Source organism: Chelon labrosus (assembly GCF_963514085.1).
Source record: "Chelon labrosus genome assembly, chromosome: 16".
Taxonomy (NCBI): domain Eukaryota; kingdom Metazoa; phylum Chordata; class Actinopteri; order Mugiliformes; family Mugilidae; genus Chelon; species Chelon labrosus.
Genome location: NC_140349.1, coordinates 26,660,514 through 26,685,076, shown reverse-complemented (window position 1 = coordinate 26,685,076; position 24,563 = coordinate 26,660,514). Strand labels below are relative to the sequence as shown.

Genomic DNA, 24,563 nt, shown 5'->3' with positions numbered 1-24,563 from the left:
TATGTTGTTAATAACACTGTTCCTAACATAAAGCACGTGTGAATTTGAGAAATATCTCCAGAGCTAGGAGCAGTTTAGCTTATAAGTCTTATTTTAAAAGTTTCGACCTACATTTTGTTCAGTTATCAGTTATCATATTTTAGTCAGCAATTAATTGATGAGATCTGGGAATGAAACAACACACACACACACACACACAAATACATCCCCACTTCCTTGCATTGGCAGAACTGACTGACGGATACAGTGACATCAGCAAGTAAGCTTGCGCAGTACAGTCCAAGAGTGGAGCCACACGGAGCAATGTTATCAATCACCTCACATTTTTTCGTTTGATTAATATTGCAGTTTGCGCTACCTCCTCCAGTTACAAAGAAACGTTGGATTATACACTGTATTTATTTATTTATTTATTTATTATTCTGTCTTTACGGAGCAGTCGGTGTTGCAACTGGTTGTCATCTTTAGGTCACACCCTGTTTCAACTGTTTCTGCCATAGCTAAAAAAAATCGACACTTGGACATGCACGTAGCATTATATTAACTACATAAAATGAGAGGAAACTATCCTTGGAAAAAAAAAATATTTGACATGTATTTTAGTATTTTAGGCCCAAGTCCCATCTATTAACATGGAGGAGGTGGAGCTTATGACCTATACTGCAGCCAGTCACCAGGGGGAGCTCTACTTGCTTTGGCTTCACTGTTGAGGAACTGTTGTGTCATCCATCTTTATACAGTCTATGGTTCTGAAACGTATACATGATACATAAACATATAATATCTACAAAGGATTATCAGATGGGCTTAATACATAGTTTGTTACAAATTTACCTGACCTTTATCATGGCCTTTTGGGTCTCAAAGCGCTTTACAGCCACCATGTTACATCTACCTATTTGTTCACACAAGTGCAAACACACTGACAATTTGATCGCAAAAAAACAAGTGCAAACACACTGACAATTCAAAGCCATTCCTGAAGATCTAGGTACAAGCTGTTTTGGTTAATCGCATGAAACTAATTAGCGAGTTACACACAAACTAAAAAATAAATGTATGGTTAGTTTGTTTGGTTCACCCACAATAAAAAGGTTCTATTTGTCAGAACAAATAGAATGTCTTCTGTCAGATCATCAAGTAGCACTCAAACTGTTTTCTGTAATTATTGTTACAGACATTGTGGATTATCAATTTATCGATACAGATTATTTTTTTGTATCAGCTTTTGACAGTTCAATTTAGCAATTTTATTGTCACTACATAGATAACCTGTTTTCCCATAAAATGGTAAATGCCCTGTCCTTGCATAACTCTTCTCTCTTTTAGTGGTTATCAAAGTACTTCACAGTGTTTCCCATTTACCTGCAAGGTGCTCGTCTGACAGCGGGAGCCTCATCAGGTTCAGTGACTTGCCCAATGACACCTTCAGCATGTGGTAGGTGACCCTTGGTCACCAGAGCCAGAACTGCCTGCTGTGGCATAGGTAGTCAAGCTGGTGGTAGAACCTTAAGGTGATAATCCACAACTATGGTAATTAGCACTATGAAAGATGAGTATTGCTGGATGCACTGTCACATTTTTAAAAGAGCTGCTTCACACTGAGTAAAGTAGATGAAGGAGTGAGCAGAAAAAAAAAAAAGAGCTCAATAGCATTAACATGCCACCCACATAAATTCAACATGGATATGTGACTACACTTCAGCAACTTTAAGTAACCAACATACCCAGATTACACATAGACAACAACATCAATATCACAATTATTATCACCAGAGACCAAACAGTCATTTGTAGACATAACACAAATTTTATTTTAGCACAAATTTTGATAAACTAAGAAACACAAAATGGATTTTAATTGCCAACACATAAAAAGACCACCATAATATGTGTTTCTTTTTTTGATAGGATTCCATTTTGTCTTAAAAAATTTCACTTGAAAATGACCCCTAATATAATACTTGTAAAATGGTATAGTTAGTTAGTTAACCTTTTATTTTTTTATTTTAATGCTATAATTTAATGGTGGATAATGTAGCTATACCATAATAGTTTTACCATAATAATTTCAGAAATCTGTGCTTAGTTATGATCAACCGTATTAGTCAATATACACATCCAAGAGGGCAAAGTTAAGTCCTAAGTTAAATACACACTGCCCATTCAAATCAGACACAAAGTAGTGTCAATACAGCTCTTATAGCTTTTATCTTGTCAATTTGCAAATGTGATGATTTTATTTTTAATATTCTGTACAGTTGTCTCAACATATTGTACCTCTTTGTTAATAAGTAATCTTATGATTCTAAGTTCCTTGTTGATTGTGAACTCTCTCTTCACCATTGCACAAATATTCACAAAATAAACACAAATTTCGACACTGGATTTTATTTTGATTTCTGTCCAGCTAGTGTTTGGAGTTAATTTCCAGAGCAAGCACTAAGGTGGAAGTGACAATAAAAACTCCTAATTCAATTCTGTTCAGTTCAGTTAAGTTTATCTCAGTCTAGATCAATTCAATTATGTGCTGTTCAGTTCATTTCAGTTCAGTTCAGTTGTGTCTATAGCAGTCTGATTTGTCTCTAGATAAATTACAAAACCTACAGCTTGAAACCCCCAGGGCAGGCACTTAAGTGACGGTGGCAATGAAAAGCTCCCTTTTAACAGGAAGCTCTTATGGTGGGATCCATCTGCTTGCGGCCTGCTGGGTAGAGAGACACAAAAAAAAGAGGCAGGTGTGACAGAAGATAAGATAGGGGAAGAGGAGGAGAAGAGAACAGCAGAAGTGAGCAAACAAGCTAAACATGAATATCATAAACAGGACAACGGACAAGAGGGAGCCTTGATGGACTCCAAAACCCACCAGAAACATGTTTGACTTATTGTTGATACATACATAGCTCTCACTTTGGATACACAAGTACCAGATGGCTTAGTACCCCTATTTAGCTTAGTACCCCTCAAAGTTCCCTGGGGAACAAAGTCATATGAATTATCCAAGTCCACAAAACACACTTGGACTGCATTGTCAAACTCCTATGATCTACTCAGCAACCCAGCAAAGTAAAGAGCTAGTGCATATCGAAACAGAATCTGCATTGCTCCAGATTGAGGTTCGACAATCAAAGTCTACTTTCTTGACCCCTGGAAGAAACTTTTCCAGTAAGACTGATACAGTCAATCAGCCTGCTCACTGACTATATCAGCTTCCCAGGGGGGCACTGTCAGAATCCCTTGCAGACCACAGTTATAGTCACTGACCTCCATGCAACACTAAAGAGGCATTACAAGCCAGACTCCAGTGAACCCAGACCAGCTTGGAAACAATGGAGAAACTTTTTTAGTGAGAGCTTTTTTGGGTAACTTCCAAAAGAAATTGGTGTGTTGAGCCTTGTAACTGACTGCAGGGGACTCAGTGGTTTCCTTTTGCTGAGTCTCCTGCTGGTCTGTCACAAAAAATAAGATCTCATAACAGAAGCATCAGGGTTTGGATTTACTGACTTGGGAATCATTGTGTTAAATGCAGATAGGGCTCATATTATTAAAAAAATACAACTTTTTTAGTGTTTCGGGGTATTTGGTGTGGCTACCAATACTAAAACTGAAATATGACCCCCCAGCTGCATGTCAATAACCCTGTGAACAAAACCCTTTCAGGTCAGAGCCAAACAGGGACGTAAAACAAATAACATACACACTCGCCACAAATAAATAAATAAATAAAATTAAGAAAGAGGAGCTTAGTCTTCCTCCAGGGCTGGAAATGTTATGGATTTGTTAAAAAAAAAAAGTTAGGTCCTTCTCAAAAAATTAGCATATTGTGATAAAGTTCATTCTTTTCCATAATGTAATGATAAAAATTAAACTTTCATATATTTTAGATTCATTGCACACCAACTGAAATATTTCAGGTCTTTTATTGTTTTAATACTGATGATTTTGGCATACAGCTCATGAAAACCAAAAATCCCTATCTCAAAAAATTAGCATATTTCATCCTACCAATAAAAGAAAAGTGTTTTTAATACAAAAAAAGTCAACCTTCAAATAATTATGTTCAGTTATGCACTCAATACTTGGTCGGGAATCCTTTTGCAGAAATGACTGCTTCAATGCGGCGTGGCATGGAGGCAATCAGCCTGTGGCACTGCTGAGGTCTTATGGAGGCCCAGGATGCTTCGATAGCGGCCTTAAGCTCATCCAGAGTGTTGGGTCTTGCGTCTCTCAACTTTCTCTTCACAATATCCCACAGATTCTCTATGGGGTTCAGGTCAGGAGAGTTGGCAGGCCAATTGAGCACAGTAATACCATGGTCAGTAAACCATTTATCAGTGGTTTTGGCACTGTGAGCAGGTGCCAGGTCGTGCTGAAAAATGAAATCTTCATCTCCATAAAGCTTTTCAGCAGATGGAAGCATGAAGTGCTCCAAAATCTCCTGATAGCTAGCTGCATTGACCCTGCCCTTGATAAAACACAGTGGACCAACACCAGCAGCTGACATGGCACCCCAGACCATCACTGACTGTGGGTACTTGACACTGGACTTCAGGCATTTTGGCATTTCCTTCTCCCCAGTCTTCCTCCAGACTCTGGCACCTTGATTTCCGAATGACATGCAAAATGGATACACCATGTGGACCACTGAGCAACAGTCCAGTGCTGCTTCTCTGTAGCCCAGGTCAGGCGCTTCTGCCGCTGTTTCTGGTTTAAAAGTGGCTTGACCTGGGGAATGCGGCACCTGTAGCCCATTTCCTGCACACGCCTGTGCACGGTGGCTCTGGATGTTTCTACTCCAGACACAGTCCACTGCTTCCGCAGGTCCCCCAAGGTCTGGAATCGGCCCTTCTCCACAATCTTCCTCAGGGTCCGGTCACCTCTTCTCGTCGTGCAGCGTTTTCTGCCACACTTTTTCCTTCCCACAGACTTCCCACTGAGGTGCCTTGATACGGCACTCTGGGAACAGCCTATTCGTTCAGAAATTTCTTTCTGTGTCTTACCCTCTTGCTTGAGGGTGTCAATGATGGCCTTCTGGACAGCAGTCAGGTCGGCAGTCTTACCCATGATTGCGGTTTTGAGTAATGAACCAGGCTGGGAGTTTTTAAAAGCCTCAGGAATCTTTTGGAGGTGTTTCGAGTTAATTCGTTGATTCAGATGATTAGGTTAATAGCTCGTTTAGAGAACCTTTTCATGATATGCTAATTTTTTGAGATAGGAATTTTGGGTTTTCATGAGCTGTATGCCAAAATCATCAGTATTAAAACAATAAAAGACCTGAAATATTTCAGTTGGTGTGCAATGAATCTAAAATATATGAAAGTTTAATTTTTATCATTACATTATGGAAAAGAATGAACTTTATCACAATATGCTAATTTTTTGAGAAGGACCTGTATTTTGGTTGTGACTTGAAACATCACTGATCCTATCATCCACACAGTGGTGGTGCTGCTGACTGAGAGATCCTTGCAGCGTAGAAGCAAAGATCAGCATATGCTGTAAAGAAGCAAGTGGGCAATGTGGGTGAAATCAATTTTGGCAAACTGACTGAAAATATATAGTTAGCAGTGTGACAAGCTCTCATGAAGTGACAGCTCCTCATTTCAGCACCTCCCTTCTTGCTAATGTTCTAAGGATGCCTATGTCCGCAAAAATAGCACAATGCATTTTTTCATAGTGAAGTCATGATAATCTATCTTGAATCTTTATGAGCTGATATGTTTAATGTAATGTTCGTTATGTCAAATATACGTGTAGGTTGTTTCAATAAATCTTCACTCATCTTGCATACACATCTAGCTTGGATGTCAGTACGTATCCACGGGGAAGATTTTAGGCCTGCAGTGACCTTGACAGTAAAGGCATCATTGTTGTTCTTCTCTCAGCCGAATAAATGAAAATGAGATATTCTGAATGTAAATACACTAATATATATATTAGTGTGTATACATATATATATATATATATATCCAGACAATAAGTAAATCATGGATTCATATCTGTCCAGATACCTTGGTTAAATAACTAACCCAGATAAATTGAATTTACAGTAATTTTAACAATAAGACAAAAGTCCTATGAAAATTGCTACACATTTTTGCTGCTGCCTTCTTAAATATAGCTGAGCTCAAATGATTAATTCTGCATCCAGAACAACACCAGTCTCCACATTATTACCTCTCTTCCCTCTTCCACAGCATGCCTCTAACTAAACCTCAGTATTGCCAGTGCATTTGCTGACTGAAATCATTGTGGAGCTCTCTGATTCAAATGCACAGGGTGGCAGCTTAGATCTGTGTCCATCTTTCCTATCCTTTGCCTGTCTGTCTAGAAACACACAGAACATACTTTTTCTTTTTCTGGCAACCCAGTTCCATTTTGCACCTGTCTCCTCAGTGGATGATGCCAATTTTCCTCCAAAGCTTATGGCAGTATTGTTTTATGTGTTCTTTCACAAGCTCCTCCACCATAATAAAAATAAAAACCCCTATGACATTAACCCACATAATAACCAGACATGAAGTGGTCACGTTTTCTGCAATGTAAAGTTGCAGCTGACAGATGAGATAATGAGAGTTGTGGCACACCTCTGCCCCCCTGCAGGGCTGTGTCTCACTACAGTGACATCCAGAATGTAAAGTGGTGAAATGGCATGCATGTAAACCTCAACTCACTGATTTTATTTAATTATCACACGCCTTTTTGAATCTCTGCGTGGGTGAAATCACTAAGGTGTCCTGTGTGTGTCATGGTTTTTGTCAGCCACCTGGTGTTTTATTTCCTCTCTGCCCATTGGCAGTGTAGTGGAACAGATTGTTGGCTTTCCGTTCTTTGCATGAATAATGCTGCATTTGCATCATATATCTTTATCAGTATCAGTACAGACTCTGGCTCTGTAAATCTTATGATGGAAGCATAGCTTGGCACGGTACCAGTGGAGGAAGTTCAGGGTACGCACATCATGCTCAGAATTACTGATAAACATGGTCAGACGTGCATGTTAGCTAGCCTACACAAGCCTTCTTGCAATTCTGCATTAAAGACGCCCTATATAATGTTCTTTCAAAAGCCCAACATTCTTTGAGGGTGGTCTAATAATTCTGTATATAGGCAAATCTTTCATAACTATCATAGAGTACTATCATTACAGTGTGATCAGATAGATATCCAATGCATAGAGGAAGTATTCTCATCCTTTATGTAAGTGGCCAAGATTCAACCTATACTGTAAAAGCAGAAGAGTTTAGAGTATTTTGCAATTTCATTGTGGTAGTTAGGCCTCTACAACTGATGTTAAGTTGATGTAACTAAAAAGGTATGCAATAATTTTGTTCTAGCCTTGTAAATGAATATAGATAATACAAGAAAATGCCCCCTATAGTGAGTAGTGTTTGTGGTACTGTGCACTACTTGCTGTCATGAATCAAAGGCATATTTCAGTGTACTCAAATAAGTCTGTCAAAATGTAATCTGTAACATGCAAAAAGGGCTCATTTCTGTGGACCACTATACACTTAATAGTTACAACAATTCATATCTTTCTTCAGCTTGAATTAACATAAGCCATTCTCCTGCAGTATGCTGATTCAGTTTGTGTATGTGTGCGTGTGTGTGTTCTTGTACGGCTATCTTTCTGAGGACCCATTTCAGTTTTACACCCTCGGAGTGAGGACATCTGTGCAAAGTTAGGACTTTTTGGCCCATCCTCATTTCTGACTGAGGATTAAGACTTGGTTTTAGGGTAAAGGTTACTATTAGGATTAGTGTAGTCGGATAGGGTTAGGCATTTAGTTGAGATGGTTAGAGTTTGGGTAAAGGACTAGGGAATGCATTATGTCAATGAATCTCCTTACAAAGAAAGAAGCCATACAAACCTTTGTTAAAGCAGTCTTCGTAATCATAACATCCTGTTTACAGATTCATTCCAATAAAGATTTGGACAGGAAGGAAGGGTTGTTGAGGTAAACACTAAATTACCCAACATGTTGTGTTTGTCACATTAATACAGCTCTACTCTCTATATCTCATTTCATTTTAGAGTACTGAGTGACCCCTGTTTTTCATCCATTCATCAGAGAACCAGTTGCATTTAAAAACCATCCAGATGTTTTTTAGTAGGCAAGGCTTAACTGGAAGCAAAACAAAAATTATCTGAAATTGAGATGAACTTATAAAAAGCCCTGCAGGTAGTATTTGAGCAACATAACTTATAGTAACACTTGTTACTATAACAGTATAGAAACAATGTAATAGTTACTTGTGTTTGCAGTCATATTGACAGATTCCTCATTATTTCATCTCACATTTCCAAGTTAGGATCATTTTAACTGTATTCATATGTTTTGCCATTTTGAGTTGAGGGCACTACTTTTTTTAAAATAGTTTCTACTTAGATTTATCATCCTGACTACCAATGGCAAGTTTTAAAGTTTACCTAAACTTCTGACGGATTCAACTCACATCACATTACTTAACATACTGACAAATACAGCATCTAAACCATCAACCTGTCTTCTAGATCCAATCCCAACTAAATTGCTCAAGGAGGTTTTTCCATTAATTAACAGCTTTATTTTAAACCAGATACATTTATCTTTATTAACAGGATATGTGCTTCAGTCTTTTAAGGTTGCTGTAATTAAACCCTTACTTAAGAAACCCACTCTAGATCCAGATGTTTTAGCCAACTATAGACCAATTTCCAACCTTTATTTCTAAAATTCTAGAAAAGGTTAATCTGTTGTGTGACCATTTATAAAAGAAAAATTTGTTTGAAGAGTTTCAGTCAGGAGTTCATAGTCCAGAAACAGCTCTGGTTAAAGTTACCAACAATCTCATGGCATAAATACTTGTTCTGCTAGATCTTAGTGCTGCATTTGAAACTATCGATCACACTATGTTACTACAGAGACTTGAAAGTAGGATCAAGATTAAAGGAACTACATTAGACTGGTTTGAATCCTATCTGTCAGACAGATTCCAGTTTGTCCACGTCAACAGTGATTCTTCTACTTATGCAAAAGTAAGTTGGTGTTCCTCAGGATTCTGTGCTAGGACCAATACTGTTCACATTATACATGTTTCTCTCGCAATATTATTAGAAAACATGGCATAAACTTCCATTGCTATGCAGACGATACCCAGCTATATTTACCCATGGAACCAGATGAAACAAATCAGCTGTCACAAAACAGAAGTCATTGTACATTATTCCCTCATCTATCGCAGGGGTTACGTTCCAGACTCCCCCCGCAAAAAGAGAATCCGCAAAGTAGCGACCACATATTTATTTTATTATTTATACAGTTTTATATGTAATTATTTTATTAATTATACTGTTGTATATGTATTTTAAACCTTTATGAACCCTTCCCACACTCTTATTAACCGTTTCCATACTCTTATAAACACTTACTATGCTCTTAAAACACTTTCTACACTCGTAAACATACTGTGGTGTCTGACCAGACGTTAAAAGGATGACGGGGAGTACCGCAAACCTTACTTTTATTACATGAACCGTAATAGTTACTGTCGGCCGTAACTATGCCAAAACAACTGGAATGACAGTTAACTTATCTGACAGTTCTCCGTTCTTCCTCTGCTCCTCACTCATATCCCCTAAACACCAGCTAAACACCAGCGACTGTATATACGTAGCTAAACAAACACGCAGGACTCTCTCTGCCTCCCAACGTGAAATGGACATGGCGAGATGCTGAACGCTTGGTGTATGTGCGGGATAATGCAATTTTACTGCCCTATTTTCCTGCGATATAGCGAAATTTCTGTGATATAAAATTAGATATGCAATTAGATAAACCCGCAAAGTAGCTAGTCTGCGAAAAGTGAACAGCGAAGTGGCAAGGGATTACTGTATTTGGCCCTAAACATCTCAGCGATTCATTCTAATCACCTGGTTTCTTTGGATGGCATTACCTTGGCCTCCAGTGAGAAAACCTGTGAAAAACCTTGGTGTTATATTTGATGAGGATATGTCCTTTAATTCGCACATAAAGCAAGTAACCGGTACTGCCTTATTTCACCTGCGCACTATCGTCAAAATTAGGAACATCCTGTCTCAGAGTGATGCTGAAAAACTAGTTCATTCATTTGTGTCTTCATTACTCACTGGCTGTCCAAATAGCTCTTCAAAAAACCTCGAATCGATTCAAAATGCCGCAGCAAGAGCATTGACAGGAATTAGCAAGAGAGATCATATTACTCCAGTTTTAGCTTCTCTTCATGGGCTCCCTTTAAAGTCTAGAATAGAATTCCTCCTCCTTACATACAAGGCCCTTAAAGGCCTAGCTCCATTGTATCTGAAAGACCTCATTGTAAAGCGTCTTGTGACAATTTGTATTGTTATTGACGCTATAAAAATACAAGTGACTTCAACCGAACTGAACTTATTGCCGTTTATAGTGGAGGACATTAAAATTTGGTCAACCGGCTTCTCAAATCCAGGCTTCTAAAAACTTGCTCTCAAAGAGCAGAGAAATATTCACATAACTTAATGGGGCTGTAATGTTTTACAGTGAATGCATGTATATATACATACACATTACTACATTTCATATTTTTATGTTTAACCTCTTTATACTTTGTATTTAAACTGTACTGATTGGTGACTTTTTCTGTCTCTGTATACTAATTTTGTTTTATGGCATTTTATGCAATCTGAATTCCTGCTAGGACTAATTTAGGAGTTTCACTTCATGTCACCCAGTTTATTTAATTACAAAAAATCCTACATTACTAGTCATGCAATTCTGTGCTATTACAGTATAGCATGTTAACTGCTGTGTCCAGGTTTTGTAAAGCGTCTTGAGACAATTTGTATTGTTACTGAAGCTATATAAATAAAATTGAATTGAAATGAATTGTATTTGATAGCCAAAATTAGACAAGATGTGTGTAGTCCAGAGTTCCAGTCAAGTATTTTGTAATGATAATAAAAAGGATTATGTGGAAGTATCTACGCTGTACCTATCAGCCATGACAGTATGACCACCCACGAAAACAGACCTGGTCCGTTGAGGCAAGGACTCCACCAGACCTCTGAAGGGAAGCTCTGGTATCAGACACAAATGTATTAGCAGCAGATCCTTTAAGTCCTGCAAGTTGTGAGACGGGGGCACCCAGAAGAGCGCAGTTTTAGAGATGCTCTGACCCAGTCGTCCAGCCATCATTTTAGTCTCGTCAAATCCTTCCAGTTGCCCATTTTTCCTGATTCTAACACGTCAACTTTCTGGACAAAATGTTCACTTGCTGCCTAATATCCCCCACCCAATGACAGGTGCCATGATAACACTCAGTGTTATTCACTTCCTGTCAGTGGTCATAAGGTTATGCCTTATGCGTGTATAATGATGAAAACTGACTTGTTTAATTTAGGACTAAATCTACATCTAAAACACCAGTAAAATGAAAGCTTAATGAACTGTTAGTATCATAGAACACATGATAGCTGTGCTAATGTCCCATGATATGCCTTTGAGAACAGTTTGGTGCTGATGATGGGTGTTAGGAGGGAGACAAGTTTGGCTGGCAGTTAGGGCTGGCACACTTCATACTCACTGCCTCATAAAGACTGTTAGCTCAGCATTGCTCTGACAATGGGATTCCTCTGTCTTTTTGACAGCTGCAATATCAACATACTGTATGTCACAAAACTAAATCTGTAGTACTGCAGTCAGCGTGTACTGCAGCAGGATTTTCTGCTGCCCAGAACTGCTCTTGTACTGCATTATGTATTGATGATTTTTTCACAGCCTGTTCAGATATAGAATAGATTTGCCCCTAAATCCAAGCTGCAGTTTGTTTTAGATTAAGACCAGAAGTACAGTTTTGTAATTTGCAGAGGTTGTGCTGCTTACTAGCACCATTACTCTGCAGTATTTTATTGGATAAACATGGCAATAATAGAGGGACGAAGTAATCTTGCTGTGGCTTGACTGAAAAAAGGCAAGTGAGAAGGTCTGGCTTTGTGCTGCAATGGGATTTTTGAACAGAATCACGGCCAAGCTTTCTCTTATCCATGCCATGTGGGGAAGATGCCCCACTCACAGCATTACAGAGTAATTCAGTTTGTTTGAAGTCATTCAGTTCATTAGACCAGATCTTGTGTCAGCTCATGTCAAAATTCTGATCTGTCTGATTTAAAGAGCTGTGGCTGTCCCAAAATTGCCTTTGTGCTCCAGAATTGCAGTGCCACCATTTGGCCAATAGCACATATGTTTCTTTTGAAGCATTTTCACATTATTCCCAGTTATTGGGCCAAACTTAGTTTTTCTAGTTCCATCATGCTCAAAGCAGGCTGAGCTGCAGCAGCAAATAATGAATAACATAAGATAAGATGAGATAAGATAAGATAAGATAATCCTTTATGAATCAAGGATTATCTTATTTTATCCCACTGCTCTCAAACGTGCTGCAGTAACTCTGATTCATAAGAAACCTGGTTCAGACCCCAGCAATTTCAATAACCTCCGGCCTATTTCCAACTTGCCATTCCTCTCTAAAATCCTGGAAAAAAATGTTGCATCCTGACTTTACTCTTATCTTTCCAACAATAACCTATATGAACAGTTCTAGTCTGATTTCTGTCCCCATCACAGCACTGAAACAGCTTTACTTAAAATAACCAACGACCTCCTCCTGGCAGCAGACTCTGTACTCTTATCTATTCTCATCCTCCTTGACCAGGCCGCAGCTTTTGGTACTATCTCCCACTCCATCCTTCTCCATACACTAATATCCATTGGATTATCTGGCACACCTGCGGACTGGTTCCGCTCATACAGTTGAAACCAGATGTTTACATACACTGTGTTAAAAGACACATAAACATTTTTTCCTCACTGTCTGAAGTTAAATCAGACTAAACCTCTCCTGTTTTAGGTCAGTTCGGATTACCAAAATTATTTCTATTTGCTAAATGCCACAATAATCAGAGAGAGAATTTCTTAGATAATTTTTTATTACTTTCTTCAAAGTTTACATACACAAAGATTACTATGTCTTTAAACAATGAAGGAAAGCCCTGATGATGATGTCATGGCTTTGGAAGCTTCTGATAGGTTAACAGACAACATTTGAGTTAATTGGAGGCACACCTGTGGATGTATTTTAAGGCTACACCTCAAACACACTGCTTCCTTGTTTGACAACATGGGAAAATCAAAAGAAATCAGCCAAGATATCAGGAAGAGAATTGTGGTGCTCCACAAGACTGGTTCATCCAATTTCCAGATGCTTGAAGGTGATACGTTCATCTGTTCAAACAATTATACGCAAGTATAGACACCATGGGAATGTCCAGCCATCATACAGCTCAGGAAGGAGACGGGTTCTATGTCCAAGAGATGTGTTTTGGTCCGAAACATGCGAATCAACCCCAGAACAAAAGCTAAAGACCTTGTCAAGATGCTGGCTGAAGCTGGTAAGAGAGTGTCATTATCCACAGTGAAACGAGTCCTGTACCGACATGGACTGAAAGGCCACTCAGCGAGGAAGAAGCCATTACTCCAAAAGCAACATAAAAAAGCCAGATTACAGTTTGCAAATGCACACAGGGACAAAGACCTTAATTTTGGAGACATGTCCTGTGATCTGATGAAACTAAAGTGGAACTGTTTGGCCATAATGACCATCGTTACATTTGGAGGAAAAAGGGAGAAGCTTGTAAGCCTGAGAACACCAGCCCAACTGTGAAGTATGGGGGTAGTAGCATCATGTCGTGGGGCTGTTTTGCCGCAGAAGGAACTGGTGCACTTCATAAAATAGACGGCATCATGAGGAAAGAACATTATATGGAAATATTGAAGCAGCATCTCAAGACATCAGCCAGGAAGTTAAAGCTTGGGCGCAAATGGGTCTTCCAAATGGACAATGACCCTAAGCATACTGCCAAAGTAGTTACAAAGTGGCTTAAGGACAACAAAATCAATGTTTTGGAGTGGCCATCACAAAGCCCCGATCTCAATCCCATAGAAAATTTGTGGGCAGATCTGAAAAGGTGTGTGCGAGCGAGGTGGCCTACAACCCTGACTCAGTTACACAAGTTCTGTCAGGAGGAATGGACCAGAATTCCAGCAGACTATTGCGAGAAGCTTCTGGAAGGATACCCAAAACGTTTGACCCAAGTCATACAGTTTTAAAGGGAATGCTACCAAATACTAAGGAAATGTAAACTTCTGACTTTGAAGAAAGTACTAAAAAAATTCTCTAAGAAATTCTCTCTCTCATTATAGTGGCATTTAGCAAATAGAAATAATTTTGGTAATCCTAACTGACCTAAAACAGGAGAGGTTTAGTCTGATTTAACTTCAGACAGTGAGGAAAAAATGTTTGTGTCTTTTAACAGTGTATGTAAACATCTGGTTTCAACTGTATCTTACTGGCCGAACTCAATTCATTCAATTAAAAACGTTTGCATCCCAGCCATCTCCCATCTCTGGTGAACCACAAGGTTCTGTCCTCAGTCCATTCCTTTTTATCATCTACCTCCTCCCCCTTGGTCACATATTCCATAAATACAATATTCACTTTGATTGCTATGCAGACGACATCCAGGTCTACCTTTCCTCCACCCTTTCACCCAACATCCGACACACGGACTATTTTTAAATCCCATCTCAAAACCCACCTGTTCCTTCAGGCCTATCCAACCTGACTGTCACTCTCTCCAGATTTTTTATCCTTTTTTAACCAAATCTTTTTTGCTTGCGACCTCTGTTATGTATTTTAAACCCCGTCTTACTTTGTATGGTGTCCCTCATTAATAACTACAAAGAAACGCGGCACATGTAAATTCTCACAAACTAGCAGTGACTTGTGCAACAGGGAAACTAGTAAGAGAGGCCACCTATTGCTACTATATATAAAGCAATAAATGGGGAAAAATCCAAGGGAGTGAAGAATGAATACTTGTTATAGGCACTGTACTATACATGTATACTGCAAAATATGTGCATACCAAACTTGATAGTGGCAGCTACTTAAACAGAACATATTGACTCACTCTTTTTGGATAAGATTCTACCTGCTTGGATCACTTATTGAATATTTTCAATTCAATTCAATTCAATTCTCAATTTTATTTATATAGCGTCAATAACAATACAAATTGTCTCAAGACGCTTTACAACATCCAGTCTGAAACCCAGCCTGAAAACCCCAGAGCAAGCCTGAAGGCGACTGTGGCAAGGAAAAACTCTCTTTTAACAGGAAGATACCTTGAGCAGAACCCAGCTCATATGGAGGGACCCATCTTCCTAAGGCCAGCCATGTAGAGACAGAAAAGAGAGAGAAAAGAACAGCAGGAGGAACGAGATAAACATACATCTGTCATAGATACATACATCTGACTAAAGTGTACATGTAGAATCTGGGGGCACACAGCAGTTAATAGGCTATACAGTAATAGCACAGAATTGCATGACTAGTAGTAGATAAGAAGTTAGAGGACAAGCGCTTGGTGCCAGAGAAAAAAAAAAGTGGAGGATGCGAGAGAGAGAAGAGGCTGAAGAAGCTACTCGGATGAGTGGTGAAACGTCTTCTCAAAAAACTCTACAAGTCCACTTGCCTTTTTTGAACCTTTTTTGGATATACCATGACCTGGATGACTGAGAACCTTTACAGACATAAGACAGAAGAGGACATGTGCTCAGTGCATCTTCCCCCAGGCAGCCTAGGCCTATAGGAGCATAACTAAGGGATGGTTGAGTCCAGCCCTAATTATAAGCTTGATCAAAAAGGAAAGTCTTAAGCCTGACGTTAAAAGTAGAGAGGGTGTCTGCCTCCTGAACCCAAATTGGGAGCTGGTTCCAAAGGAGAGGAGCCTGATAACTAAGTGCAGGCCTACTTGGGTTTCCAAGAATTTCCCAACACTTTTTTGCAAAAACATTTTACATCTGTCAAATTGCGAGGGCATCTCCTTTGCACTGTACCCTTCAGGTCCGCCCAGGTCTGTCGTGTTGAATGGTAAAGTTTTCAACATTTTCTTTCTTTGTTGACATCAGAAGGTTCTGTGACAAAAACCAAAAGCGCTAAATTCTAAACTTGACTTCAGGACTTGAATACATGGACAAGACTAAACTATGGGAAGAATAACCAGACAAGTGACAAGTACGAGATCACAGAGAACAAAGGGGAAGGCAGGGCTATATATACACACACGGAACAGAGCGGTGATGAGACACAGGTGAAACAAATCAGGGAACACCACAAGAAGAAATCAATGAACAAATCAAAGGGGAAAACACAGAGAGTAACATAAAACAGGAAACCAAGAGCGTAACAAAATAAAACAGGAAACAGAAACCCAGGAAAACTAATCACAAAATCATGACAAATAAAGCTCTAGATCCCCAGAAGAAGTCATTGTGACCACCATGCTCTTTTGCTAATGCTGTTATTTTTACACTAAACCTACCTTTTACAATTTTGGGCAAAATGTTCAATCTTCAGTCTCATCATATTTTCCCCCATGGTTTTTGGCAGACTGGAGATAGATGGGTATATATTTTTGCTAGGTTTGGTGTGTTTTTGTTGCTATATGTTACTGTTTGCCTCTTGACAACATGCCTGACCAGTTTTCTCTTTGTTTTCTCATCAATTTTAGGGGACCATCCTATTCTTTATAATGTGACATGTTGTGCCTTGTTTTTACCTTTTGATGTCTGTCTGTCTAGCTTTCAATACTGAGATCCTGTGGATGCTGTTTTTGTAATCTGTGGGCTTTGTAGTACCATTCAACCAAGAAGAGGAGAACGCTAACTAGAGCTAAGATTCATTCAGAGTCAATCAGAGTCACTTTAGGTGCACACATGCGTGTACTATTTCACGAGTTGCCATCATACGGGCTGATGCCAACTGTGCCTTTCAGGCTGTAGGCTTCAAGCAACATTTCTTCCATTGCACTAATTGCATGACATTAATTTGCATTAGAAGATATTTCACCCATTTACCATTAAACAATGACCTTAAATTCCCTTGAAGTACTTATTATGCATTTAGCACACTGACAGAGACAAGGCCCTTGTTCATTTCAACTGAAACAGCTATTTTTATGGTCCATATTGCATAATATTGAGCTGCAGTTGTCTCTCATTAGTACTGACATCAAAGGTACAGGATATAGACGAGCATGTAATATGTACACAAAAGGATTTGCAATTTTGTCTGTTCACTGCATACAAGGAAACTTAACAGCTGTAAATTCTTTATGTCCACTGAAGAACTGACTTCTCAAGTTGAGAAAGAGTAAATGGAAACCATATATTTCTGTAATGTTCAACAGCATAACAGATCACCTTCTTTTCTTATCTTAGATTAATTTGCCCAAGTCGTCAAAGACTAAGATTTAATTTCTTTACATCCAAATAGGAGGAAAAGTGTAGGAATTATGTGTTCTGTATATAATGTTTTCCTTGAATTATACAAAATAATCAGGAAAAAAATAAAAAATAAAAAAAACACAACCTCTGTGTATCAAGATTCCACTGAATAATACTGTAGTAGAAATTGTCCTGGGCTCAGTGTTTTTTCCAGCTCACAGAAATGAAATGAAAATGAAATCCAGTTACATATTTTTAGTTTTGTTTGTGTATAGAAGTAGCCTCTTCAGAGTGAAGCTAAAACTACTATCACTGTAAAGGCCCAGAGCCAAAAAAACTTATTCCAATGAGAACGCTGAATCCTCATTGTTTTCTCTGTATTGTAAAAATGTGTCTAATCAACTTTGCTTAGTTTGCCTATATCTGAGCAGGCACTACATCCCTATTCATTTGCTTCAATCTTCTGTAAGCAATCAATAAACCAGTTGGAACATTTTAGGTCCGTGTGGCAAGGTGATATTACACATCAAAATTGAGCCCCTGCAAATAAAGGATTGCATATATAATGGTTACAATGGATACACTATATAACTATTGAATACCTTTTGGAAAACAGCTGAAATTACAGGTTGCATTGTTGTATAGACATCTTTTCGTAGAGTTCAACGACTAACATCCTGTTTATAAACATCTGGCCATTGTACAAGACAAAACTACTCATTGGCAGGTGAATGCTTTTTTTCCTTGCTTTGGAACACATATGGCACTACACAGTATATTACAGAGAAATCCTCAGGATCCATCAGTATTTGGGGTTTCAGGCCGGATGTTGTAAAGCGTCTTGAGACAATTTGTATTATTATTGACACTATACTAAATTCAATTCAATTCATAATTCAGATTTGAAAAAAATAGCTTAACACCTTCTGAGAAGATTGATCCACAGAGACAAAGATCCCAAACCCAGGGTTTAGGGTGGGTTCAACTCAAAATACAGAATTTATTGAAACAAGGGAGCCAGAAAAGACATTTACTGGTAGGTTAAGACATTTACTGGTAGTTGGGATTTGACGTTAAACACTGAAATGTGTCAGTGAGACATTTAATGAATTTTTATCAGATACAGTCAGCTTCATATATTAGGTAAATTATTTAAATAGGCCTGGGATACAGTAAATGTGTTTAATCTGCTTTAAGCAAGATCCTTATGTTTCATTGCATAGTTTGAACATGCTTAAGAGTGGTCTTCAGCTTTACATGTACTCCTGTACTAAAAAAATATTTGTATGCCTCTCTGTGAAAAGTGTTCTACATGCAGTTCATGAATACTGCCATATGGTCTTATCTCAGACAATAGAGAGCTAGAGAGCTAACTGTGGATTCAATAAAAATTAATAAAGCAAATGATGTACCTTTAGTTTAGATTAATGTCTACATTTGTGCGAACAAGTTCATAGAGGTGTCATTGCACCTTACAAATAAATGTACCAGTAAAAAGAATGGGACTATTTAGTGTTTTGGATGGAAGTGTGAAAGCTCAACAGACCAGCTAGTATATGAGAAGAAGAAAGAGTTGATGTCTGGCACAGTGGTTGTAAATTATGATCCCTGATTTCTCAGGGACCTGGACCTTCTTGCCCTCCTACAGCTACGTAATTTTAGTCTCAAAGGGCAAAAAAATATCAAGCTTGAACTGCAGAGCTTAAGACGAAAAAATTCACTTCCCAAATTTTTTCATCAGGGGATAAACTGAATGTGGCCTCACTAGTCAAGATCTGAGCCGGATGTTTTTAGCCTTGATGAAATGCAAAGTCTCTTCAGGGTGACAGATGTGGTTGTCAGTAGTATGTGTGGGGAGAGAATTAAGTGCTGCATACATATACAACCAGCAGCGAGTACCCTGACAACCTGAAAAAATGAGACAACAGCAAATGGAACGTTTTTTTTGCTTTGCCTTATATTTGCAAAACAGGCATGGTGGTTGTTTAATTCATTGGCTGGCACAGGGCAAGACCCAGCCATTGATTGTTCTCAGACCTCTCATATTGCTTAGTATACATTATCACACAAAGTGTCACACAAGGCATACAGAACAAGCAGCACAGACAGAAAACAGAGTTAGAGTGTTGATTCAAACATAGAGTATCTGCACATGGAATAAGGAGGGGCAAGGAATGGGAGGCTGTAACTGATATTCGTCTTCCTCCATAACATACACCCAGCTTTGTGCATTAACACGGATCACCTCACTAAATCTCAGTGGAGCCCCTGGGAGACCTCGTCTGCATAATCCATTCTGTGTTCATGGATCAAAATTTAATGGCGAGCAACAGGGACATACTCCTCATAAATATCAGGTGCATTCTAAAAGACAGATGTCTTATAATGTCTGTAACTGTAATTGATTATATTCTTTCCCGGAATAACACCAGTAAAAATCTTTGCACACTAAACAACTGATCATGCTATAATTTATGATTTGTCGATGAGTGATCCAGATAGAATATTTGTCTCTGTCTTTTTGTAGTGTGTTTTTCATTCAATCATTTCTTACTATCTGTTTTTTTTTTTAGATGGTGCACATAGAGTAAGATTGGAACTAAACTCTTGTTAATGTATATATACCAGACTATAATAAACACAACTGCGATACAGGCTGGCACATCCTGTGTGAAGCTTTTGACCATGTGCTGTTGTGTGTCCTGTGTGCCGTTACTGACAAACAACTGAGAACAATGCAAGGGTAGCTATTACCATAACAATAATGGCCAAAACTGAGAAAATGAATTAACATAAAAAGATGTAATGAACCAGAATTACATTTTAACAATTATTAAATATTGTACACATTAAAAACAAGCAACCAACAATGTCATTATTCTGCATACATATTAAGATGTAACACACAGTACATCACCTGTCATGCATTGCATCTGGTGTATGGGAATTCTGCTGAAAAACATTTATATGCTAGTTGCATTTTTAAGAGCTGTCAGCACTTATGTGCTTGGAAGTCCAGGTAGTTTGGTTCAAAACTGATTGCACAGTGAATATCCCCCATCCTCTCCTCTCCTTCACTGTCCTGGAAACAGACAAACCCACAAGATGACAAGATGATCCTGCCAACCCAAACTGCAGAAGTAAAGAGTCAGTTTGTTTCTCTCAGCTGTGACAGTGTAGGGGGTATACGGTATATTAGTCTCTTGCTTGAATTATGCATCATACGTCTGCCAAATTGAGTAAAGCCATCATTTCTCTGTATAAAGATTACCCTGTGAGGGTTCAAGTCTTGAAAGATTGTCCGGAGAAATACAGTACTACATACTGTCCAGGGCTCAGTTTCTTTCTGACCCACAGAAATAAAATCCAAATACATAGTGCAGTTTTGGGATCCAGGAAAAAAAAATCATTGCAGCCTCAGCAACAGCTGTCACTGGAAAGGTCCAGAGCCAAAACTCTTATCACAATGAGAACACAGATCCAGCAGTTTGTCCACTGAGTCCTCTTTGTTTTCCAGTTTCAAGTATCGTCTCCCGCAGGCCAGATCAAGCCGAGGCCAACTTCCGTTTGTGTGCTCCTCCACAGCATCTGCAGTCTGCCTGGGGATATTCACAGAATATTGTGAACTGGCATCTTCCCTAGTGATTACGAGTGGATTTTTCACACCCCCATCTACTGGTGTGAGAAGTCCTTCCTCCAGACGTGCACTAGTTCGGAATTTGTAAGGGTTAGTCCTGTAGCTCATACTATGGCAACGCTTTGGCTGGGCAGCTGGAAGATCTGCGTCATCCACCCCGAGTGTGGACATGGAGCTGGCAGACACCTGGCAGAGGTTGTGCTTGAAATGTGGGGCAGTCTGTGGACTGAAGCTGGCCCCAGGTTCAGCACCCAGCTGTGTATTCAAGTCTGTGTGACTTGAATTGCATGAGTTGGAGGGGGAGGAGTGGAGGGAGTATGGATGCTCTGACTCTTGATGTTGCAGGCCATCTGTTTGGAGAACTGCTTGCTGGTAGATGCCCTCCACACTGTCATCCTGGTCTCTGCTGGTCTGGAGCAAGGGCTCGGAGCTAGCCAGCGGCTGCAGACAGAGAATGTTGAGATGGGCAGCAGGTAGACTGCTCACCCACTGGTGATGTTTGTCCATCAAGTTGGCTGTTGCTATTTCTTTAAAGTCGGTGGATGGCACAGCTGCAGACACAGAGCAGATAACACTACGCATCTGCGCCAGCAGCATCTGAGTCTCTCTGTCCCTGTTCTCATACAGGACAGTGTTGGCACATATTAGGATGAAAAGTCCCACTCCCATGATGACAGGCCCCAGCAGCTTCATCCGCTCACTGTGGATGAGGCTAGCTGTTGACAGGAGCCCCTTTGTTTCCAGACTCCAGCCAGCGGTCTGCGTTTCAGAAATACTTTCCTCCTCTGCAGCTTCCAGGATGGATGAGCTTGATATTCTATATGGCCAGTACCCTGCCACAGCCAAAGTCGTGCCCACGAACACCACAATGACCCCCAGCACCAGGAATGCTCCAGGTGTCGAGCGGATGCGAAGCTTGCCTTGGATCACCCTGTCCTTTTTTCTGCCTCTTAAGGTGAAACGAGACTTCCATCTGCTAGAGGGTGAAGTTGGTGCAACTCCTCTGGACTTCTGGGTCTTCATGGCATAGGTTATTGGCTCTGGACACACTCTGTCAGACAGCTTAAAGAGTGGAGAAGTTTCAGGAATGAATTTATTTATAGGAATGTGTCTGTACGGGACATTCAGCAAAACATCAATACACATGCAGTCTACAAATGTTTGTGATAAATTTTTAAGATAAAAGCTATATACATAATACACATTGCATATGTGTACGTGTGTGTGTGTGGGGGGGGGGGGGGGGGGGTCTGACTACACAAAAGGTGACTAACCTTTCTTCTATTGTGCTGTACAGTCTACAGTACTGCAATAACATAACTTTTTGTTTGGGTAAACCAACCCAGCCTCAATTGGGATTAAGTTAACATCAAGAATGAACTGCCACCTTGTACTATCATATTGCAAACAAATGACAAAAGATGAGAAAATAACTGAAAAAAAAAAAAATGAAACTCGACTAATTTAGCTTTCATGTGTTTCTGCTGTTTGTGTGTGAACATAAAACAATAATACATAACAATGCTCTTTTTTAAATGTGAATCTACGCCAAAGCTCACATCTTTCAGTTATCTCCCTGTAACTAGTTACAATTCTGCATAAAATGTTGAGAAACACATCATCATTCTCACAACACTATGCTGTGTGTATGCTCCTTTCCTTTTGGACCGTGACTGCAGTAATAAACATGTCGACTGGAGGAGAAATGATAAGAGCAGCAGATTCGCAGTGGACTGTCCACTGGAAATGATACAAGTTTGTGGTGGTGAGGGTAATATTCAACACAAATCCAGCTAATTGTAAATACAGATAAACTCCAAGTTACTGTGATGCCATGTCATTTGACAGGAATCATCACATATCCAAGAGCCAGTGTGCACTGGAGAGCACTTTCATCTCAGTGGTCCTGCCTAACACAGAAAGAATGCATTCAAGTGAAGTCTGTCTGAAACCAAATCACTCCACAAGTTGTGCTACATGATGTGAATTAACAAAGTGTTTACGCCGAGAAGGGTACAGGAGGGTGGAACCATGTCTAAAAGATGTATCGTTCTCTGTGATGCAAAAGCTCAAAATCAACAAGCCTCTGAAGCCCATACTAAGGCAGAATGAAACTGCTGGAAATATTTTAATACATGGATTCAGATATGACGTATCATTCTAGCATAGAGCGTGTTCATCCGACAGAAATAAAGCGTTTTATCTTTACCTTAACGAAGGACAGTCAGGGACTGTCGTTCCGTACCGTGCCGGACTATCTCGCCTGGCACCGTGTCTTAGAGTCAGACAAGAATGTGTCTGCCATTTCTCCACCACAACAGAGGGCAGCTCACAATGCACACAATCATTTCAGAGGCAGACTTCAAGTCGCCAGATAGCCAAACATTCCTCTTGGTTGCTCTCAGACTGCACCACTGACTCTACTGATGGATAACACCAGAGGAGTCACACACAATCCCGTAGTCCCGGATTCCAGTAGCTAGCCGGTCACTTTTGCAAACTTGCTTTTATTTTTCGAATTTGGTTGCAGCTTTTTCGCAGATTGCGGACGCGTAATATCCAGACCATTTGGGACGAGCCGCCTCCAGGCTGCTGATCCTGCTCCAACGTATCAACATCAAGAAGGCTGGAAAGAACACAGCTCTGGATCAGCCAACTCCTGCGGGGCGCCCTGCACAAAGCTCATCTCATTCCTTCACAAACCAACAGAGCCCAGCCCCGCAAATCTGCGCTGTGACCGCGGCGCATGTGACTTCCATGGCCAGTCAAGTGAGCAGCACCCCCACTCCTTTTATTTCACAATAAAAGTAAACCTAGGAACGTGACAACAATAGTGTTTATTTTAGGAGATGGATAAGTAAGAAACATGGAAATATAAGTATGAAATTATGTCATCCAAACAATTAACTAGTGTAGTAGCTGCACAGGACTAGACAGCATTTTTGCAGTCCACCTTGGAAAATTCCGGTCTGACTAGAGATGTTACGTTCGGGAACGAACCGAATCTACTGACAGGCTCTTTAAAGCGAACGATGGGGACCAGTTTCGAGCCGTTCTTTCTTATTCTATTTCTTTTTTTTCTTTTTTTTTCTCCAAGTTTCACTCAAATGCACACCGAAGCTCATGCTTTGCTTTAAGATGGTGTTGGTGATAGAGGTATAGTGGACCCGGGTTTGTTTCCTGGTCAGCGCAAAGGTGTTTTGACACAAATTTATAAAGTAATAAATAAAACGTCTATCTAGAATCTATATTTTAGATATGGATAGATATCCCACAAAGAGAATATGTATTGTATAATGAGAATATATATACGTGTGTGTGTGTGTGCATGGGCGGACTGGCGTACGGGGACACCGGGGATTTCCCCGGTGGGCCTGTGGGCCGGTGGGCCGGGCCATGGGAAAAAGAAAAATAAAGGGGGAAAAAAGTCTATCGCAACGGCCAACAGCGTCGTGGTCCGCTGGGGGGCTGGGTCGGGCGACTATTGTTGTGATAGGCTATACCTGTGTTCACTACCTGTTAGCCAATCACATTTCGTCCATGTGGGTAAGTCCCACCCATTTCCTCAGCTGTCACTTGTAAAT

The 24,563-nt window shown here is 39.8% G+C and overlaps 1 protein-coding gene across 1 annotated transcript; it reads right to left on the bottom strand.

Annotated features, from left to right (window-relative positions):
* Positions 1–19,246: 19,246 nt before the first annotated feature.
* Positions 19,247–23,284, bottom strand: LOC311501545 (transmembrane protein 200A-like; the record flags this gene model as incomplete). The annotated part of the gene is given in 4 exon segments (XM_084563427.1): positions 19,247–22,030; positions 23,189–23,229; positions 23,232–23,255; positions 23,261–23,284. Coding segments are annotated over 4 exon segments (1,347 nt in total). The 3' UTR covers positions 19,247–20,772.
* Between the last annotated feature and the right edge of the window lie 1,279 nt (positions 23,285–24,563).